Here is a 6,963-nt window from a genome sequence, read left to right on the forward strand (position 1 = left end):
GGGGTGGTCCTTGGAACTTCTAATCTATAGCTGATTGGTCAGAAACATGGACTTGCAATCTGAAGTGGGGGGCAGTCTTGTGGTACTGAGCCGCTAACCTATGGAATCTGATGCTATCTCTGGATACACAATATCAGAATCGAGAATAATTGTAGAACCCCCAGCTGGTGTCTTAGAATTGCTTGTTGGTGTGTGTGTGTGCATGCATGTGTGTGCACACATGAGTGCATTCATGGTGGGGGGAAAACCACATTGTAATTGGGTGCAGAATTCCTATCACCATTAAAAGGCAATTTCAGTGTAAACCATTCAAAAAAATTACCCCGAGGAATCACTGTACTAACTTAATTGCAAGTTAGAATGCATTTCGTTATACATGTTCATTATACATTTATTGAGTGTGTACTAAGTGCCAACTACTGTGAACTTGAGACAGAAAGAAAATTTGTTAATATTCCTATTCTACAGGAATTCAATCTCACAATCCCACTTTTCAGAGGGGGAAAAAACAGAAATGCTAATAAAGTAGTTTTAATTGTATAAGTTTAAAGTGCATGTGGGTCTTTCACGAGTGTACCTAGCAACAATGTCTAACATATCTTTAGCAGGATGACCCTGTGATTGCCTCTTAGAGAACATCACTTCAGCCTTTTGTCTGTTGAAGTCTAACCAGGATAATGGGTCTTATAGATTTTAGAAAAGGAAAAAGTCCCACTGACTTAGGCCTCTGGTGATGTGTTTCTTCTTTGGGTGCAAACCTTGGCATTTTTGCCTGCCAGACATCCAGAATCCTGATTTTACTGGCCTGTGGGGCATCTGAAAATAGCTTTCTCAATAATCTTTTTCAGTTTTCACACCAAATCCAGAATACCCATTTCTTCCCTTTTCTTTACACAGGGTTCAGAAGAAAAGAATTTCGTGGGAAGTTGGCTATAGCAATCACCGCCAACTTCATTAACAGAAACAGTACAGCTGAGGCCAAAGTAGAAGAAATTAGTGGTGTGGCTTTCATCTTCAATCAGAAATTTTTCCAGGACCTTAAAGAAGAAACAGGTGAGACGGTCACCTTTCTCCAAACCAGGCCATTGTCCATGCTTCCTAAAGTGCCCCAACGAACAGCTGGCTTTCTTGGCTCTTGGGACTGGGAGACTCACTCTGATTAAGTGAAGACAGAGATGTCTCCTTAGGATAATAATGGGCAGGATTCCTTTGAGGACAGGAGGAATCTTAGAAGGAAAGTTCTCGATGTTGTACCCGAATAGAGATGTACTCAGGAGACATGTACTGAATGCCCACTGTGTGCTGATATTCAATATTGTGGAGTATAAAGTCAAGGCTAACACGGTCCCCACCCGAAGTGGCTCCCTGTCCAGGGAGGGATACCCACATTAACTGTCCTAATGCAGGTTGTTTAGTGTATGCCGGAGGTCAGCATGAGATTCAGGAAGTGCTAAGTGGGAAGCCAATAACCTGTGGGTGGCCCCTGAAAAAGTGTAGGTGCTTTTGTGCAGTGCGCCACCTGCCCTTCCTCTTGAAGGATGTCCAGAGATGGCTGGGGAGCATGACACTCACCCAGGGGTATCAGTTGTCCCCCAGACAAGGGCCCTGAGAAAATAAAGTATTCATTCAACAAATATATATTGAATGCCTACTAGGTACCAGATGCTATTCAAGGGTGTGAGATAGAACAGTGGGCCAAACAAAACCCCACTCCTGGAGCTTATACTTTATGAGGGAAGACTGTCAATAAACACATAACTACCACTGTCAGGTGGTCTATAAGGATGGTGGGGAGCGGGGGCGGGAACAAAGCAGAATGAGGGGAAAGTGAGGGATGAAACACCTGCTCCCAATTAAGTAAATTCCAGATTTTTCTTATTAACCTGATTTAAATATATTTCTCCTTGAAAAGGCAGTGCCACAGCAGTGTTAAATCTTTACACTAAAAATAAATCATCCACACCTAGCGCCACGTAGCTCATGAATAGTCCTCATTTTCGTAAGCTTCCTTTTGGTAGTTTTCCACCTGAATTCTTTTTACAGAGATCTAGCTCGCATCATAGTGCCAGTACTCTTGGTTATCCATCCCTCATTCGGTATCACATTTTAAATGTAGTCCATGTTGCAGCCTAGTCCACCTGATGGTCCATTTTGGTGGGATAGCGCACTAAGTGGATGTTTTGTTACTGCTTAAGCGCTTTAACCAGGGGGCGACAAACTGGCCAGGCGTTTTTGTATTGCCTTCAAGCTAAGAATGATTTTAATATTTTTGAGTGGCTGAAGAAAAATCAAAAGAATATTTTGTGACAAATTAAAAGTTATATGAAATTTAAGTTTCAGTGTCCCTAAATTAAGGTTTATGGGAACACAGCCATGCCCATTTGTTTATATTGCCTGTGGCTGCTTCACTGTGAGTGGTTGCCACACAGACTGGGTGGCCCACAAAGCCCAAAATATTTACTATCTGGCCCTTTACATAAAAAAAGTCTGCTGACTCCCAATTTAGACCTTTCAGTTATTGTTACAGCTAAAACTGCTTCTGTTGGGTTATTTTGTGAAGATAGTTTTCTAGGAGTGGGATTTGTTCCTGAGCCAGACTCTGCCTTTCACTGGCCGCAGTGATTTGTGCCCATTGCATGACCCTTTGAATTTCACCACAGTTGCATTATTTTATTAAAAAAAAAGTATTTCCTTTCAGCATATTATGTCCCTTTGAATGATTTAAGAATCTCCGACCCTCCCTTCCCCTCAAAAACCAAGAAAATAAATACTTAAATAAACCACCAAAAAATTATGGCAGGAGACTGAGTGTGTTTTCCCGAAGGTTTCAATGAGTTTCCTTTAAACTTTGCTGTGGTCGTCACCTTTGGCCATCGTTTCACAACAGCGTCCCTCGCACAGTGACAGCGATGAATTTCCTCTGATTCTCTGGGGGGCCCTCTGCACTGATGGCCATTTCCTATTTAATGGTAATAAAGGAGTCCCTGTGATTACCCAGTACGCCTCTGTGTTGACTGCTGATAAGTTGCTATGCGTCTGTTTCTTTCGCTTTGAAGAAGCCAGAGGTTCTCACACTTGAGCGTGAACTAGAATCACCAGTCGGGATTATTAAAGCACAGACTGCTGGCCCTACCCCCATAGTTTTAGCTTCAGTAGGTCTGGGTAGGGCCCTGATCACTTGCATTTCTAATCAATTCTCAGGTGATGTTGATGCTGCTGGCCAGGATCCAACTTTGAGAGCCACAGAGCTAAGCTCTCATCTCACAACATTGTTTTAAATGCAGAAACCTAATCTATAAACTGTTTTTGCACTTGGAGGAAAGTGCAAAAAGATACAATCCAGCCCCCTAACCTGAGTGGCTCCTCCCAGGGCACCTGGGTTTCCACACACAGCAAGGACATGGTAGAAACGTGGCTTAGCATCGTCTTCGGAGAATTCACGCAGCTCTTTGCATCTCTGGCCACATGGAGGGTGTGGTGGGTGGAACTTGGAATCAGATAGGCCTGGGTTCAGATTTGGGCTCTGTCATTGCCTCGCTGCCAGGCCACCGGCAGCACTTTGCCTTTCCATAGCGCTTACCCAGCTCTGACTTGGAAATACTGGTCCACAGCCCCTGGGGACTTCCAAGCTTTAAAAGAAATGGTGCCCTAATCATATTGTAAAACATAAATGTGTCAAATTAACATGTTGTGCACTTAAATTTACACAATGCTCTATGTTAATTATATCTCAATTTAAAAGAAAATAAATAGTATCTTTGTGGGACTATAAAAGCTGGCTGAGTTGAGGCAGATAAACACTGGCGCTCAGTTTTATCTTTTTCAGCCTTGTGTGTCTCAAACACTCATCTAACATGAATATTCTGCAGGTAAATGATGAGGGAAGGTTGAGCTCCTGGCACACAGGAGGTGATACTGAGTCCATGAATGCTTCTCTTTTCAGGGATTGATCTTGAGAACATTGTTTACTACAAGGACTGTACCCACTATTTCGTCATGACTGCCAAGAAGCAGAGCCTGCTCGACAAAGGTGTCATCATCAATGTGCGTACCCCTTGACCATGATGTCCTGTTGTTCTCTTTGTGACCTGGGCTTGGCAGCGTCAGCAAGTGTGGGAGCAGATGTCATCCTGCCAGAAACGGAAAAAACGGAGAGAAAGAGAGAAGGAGCCACTGCCCCCACCATTTTCCTTCTCCTTGATGTTGTATTAGGGCTGGATGAAGGAGCCCGCATCAACACACACAGACGGGTTTCTGTGGCGAGCTGTGGGGGAGGGGTGCTGAGCCCCTTACCCAAGTACTTGCATGGGTCTTCACTCCTGAGAGACCAGCTGAGTCTCTTCCTTCCCTGTCTCTTTCAGTCCTGCCCGCTTTTCTGGGAGATCACATGTCATTTGGAGGCAATTTCACTTGTGAATTTCGTGCTCTGGCCCCCTTGTCACAGCTCTGTTGCAGTCAAATAGACTTGAATGGAATCTTGGCTCTGCCACGTATTAACTCAGGACTGTGATTAAACCACTTAACCTTTCCGAACCTGAGTCTTCTCATCTGCAGAATGTGAATAATAGTTTCTGCTGCAAAGGGTTGTTTGGAAGAAGTACATTTAAAAATGTGTACAGAGCACCTAGCACTGTGTGTGGCACCTAGTGGGTTGTAGGTTCCCTCCATAACTTCTCCATCTGGTTTGGACACCTGCTTTATTGTCCTACTGGCTCCCTGGCCTCTGCATTTTCCTGATTAAACAGAGAGCAGGGTTGGCAGGAAGGACCATGGAGTGGTGGCCCTGGGCTGGAATCTCCTTCGGTCAGGTGTTCCATATTTCCTGAGCCCCTGTTCCAGGCACTGCTGCTACTGTAGCCTCAAGATAAGGATCAGGCAGTCCAGGGTCAGCCTGCTCTCTGGGTGTCAGCCTACAGCCCAGGCAGCACGGCGAACATTGATTGCTACTTGTCAAAGAAGAATGTGCCTGTCCTCTCACCAGTTTGTGCTGGCAGCCCGCCAGTGGCATTAGTAACCCAGCCCTCCCCTGGGCCGTCTCCATGTTGGTCAGGTCTTTGTTGAGAGCCTGAGCTGCTGGACAGGAGGCTGTAAATGAAGCTGACTGAACACAGCCAGCAGATGCGTGAGCAATGGGCTCAACATCTGGTCCCCTGCTGCTGACCTGGGGGGGAGGTAAGGTGGTCCCTTCTTCCCTCTGTCTCCCACAGGGGTTCCTCCCAAAGTTGTTCCTCTGTCAGGATGTCTGTGTCAGATAGTGAAGGATTATTTGGGGTCCAGGGATATGAGAGCAATGGACATCTTTGCAGAGGCTGGAGGGGCTTTTGGCAAAAAGCCACTGGGTCATCAGGCAAAAGGTGACTTTTTTCTGTTTCACTCACTGGCCAAGTACTCAAGTACTCCAGTCTTCTGGAATGATAAGATTCCCTCAGGTCACCCCAGGGCATTTGTCCAGGCCATATTGCTCATGGTGACTCAATTTCTTGGCAGTTATCAAAGCCCCTCCATACTCCTGTCTCAGATTCTCTGTCATGGCATAGGTGGGTGAGAGTGACTCACTCTGGTCCCACTCATTGTAACTGTGGAGGAGCTGGGAGCAGATCCCAGGCCCATGCTTGTTCTCACCAAGGCCTTCCTCCTCCCTCAGAGACTGACAGCATCTTCTGAGCTGATGCTGAGGGGCCTCTACGTATAAGATATGAACTCTTGTCTAGAAATTGGAGGCCATAGGCTAGACATGGGAGAACTGGACACTCATTTTTTTTCAGGATCTCTGGCCTGAGTCTTCTGGTGTCCAGCCAGGCTCATAGCATTTGCATAAGCCGAAAGCTGACCCATCACCGTGAGCCACTTAAGTTAACGTTCTTCACTTGCTCGCAGGGGAATGGCAAGTCCTCTCTATTTTCCACTCCCCGTATGGGTCAGCATCTTCCTAGAGACACACAGAAGGGGCTGAGCAAATGTTTGTTGAATGACTTGACTGACCTGCTTCCCCGTCTGTTCCTGCTGATCGCTGGGCTTTTTTCTGTGGCTACTGAAGAGAAAGGAAAGTTTCTCCTCAAGAAACTACACCTGGGCTCCCAGCTGTGTCCATCTTGCCCTCCCCGACAAGGACGGTAGCCCACCCGCAGGCCCCCGCCTCTGCTGGCCCAGTGTATGCAGGCTAGGGTTCTTGGACACAGCAGGCTTGTTCTTGCCACGATGAGAGCTTGGTCGCCAAGAATGTGAAGAGGAGACACATCATAGATGTCTCCTGAGGCTGAGTCCACCCTCATTTGAAGCATTAAACAGGCACTGTCTGACTTTTGCTTGTGGTTTACAGCCTCTTTCTAGCTCAATATTTGAGGTAACTATTCTTCCTGTGTCCACATTCACTGGCCACCTGATCTACTTCAGGGGTGCTTACAGCATGTTTTGAAGAGGGGGATTTTTGAGGCTTATCCATTCACTCTTCCCCATCTCATCTCCACACTTCAAGGGAGAAAAATGATCAAGTTACTGTAGAAACAGGTATGAGAAAGGAAAGCAAACAACAGGAGCCCCATCCAGCCTGGGCACCGTGACCTGACAGAAGGCTCTTGGGCCAATGCTGGGTGCAATTTGGGTGATGTGGTTTGGGTATGAAAATATTAGAATTCCTGGAACAAGTTATTTGAAATCATGGCTATAGGGGAAAATGACCCAGTCAGTCGCTCTGTTTGGAGATGAGGCTGCGCCTTCTTAGACCTTTGTAAATGCTCTTGCTGGCATCTCGAATGGGTCCAGAATGTACTTCACCATATGCTGTGTTTTGTGCCATCATTATTATTAGGGACAAGAATTCCCATTCATTGAGTACTTCCCGTGTGCCAGGCATCAGGCTGGGGATTTTATAACAGTCTCATTTGGTCCTCACATGGCTCTGTGAACTAGATTTCATTATTTCCATTTCCTACGTAAGAAAATAGGAAAAGAAAGAAAGAAAGA

General features: G+C 45.9%; 1 protein-coding gene across 6 annotated transcripts in view; it reads left to right on the forward strand.

The window, feature by feature from the left end:
* The window catches only part of MICAL2 (microtubule associated monooxygenase, calponin and LIM domain containing 2), a 200,410-nt gene that overhangs the window by 92,117 nt on the left and 101,330 nt on the right, over nt 1-6,963 (forward strand). For all 6 annotated transcript variants that reach the window (XM_039863630.1, XM_039863626.1, XM_039863627.1 and 3 more), the window contains 2 exons: nt 898-1,053; nt 3,944-4,044. In XM_039863630.1, coding sequence (XP_039719564.1) covers nt 898-1,053; nt 3,944-4,044 — 257 coding nt within the window. The remainder of the gene's footprint in view (nt 1-897; nt 1,054-3,943; nt 4,045-6,963) is intronic.

The sequence above is a fragment of the Pteropus medius genome, unplaced genomic scaffold, assembly GCF_902729225.1.
Source record: "Pteropus medius unplaced genomic scaffold, Ma_sr-lr_union100, whole genome shotgun sequence".
NCBI lineage: Eukaryota > Metazoa > Chordata > Mammalia > Chiroptera > Pteropodidae > Pteropus > Pteropus medius.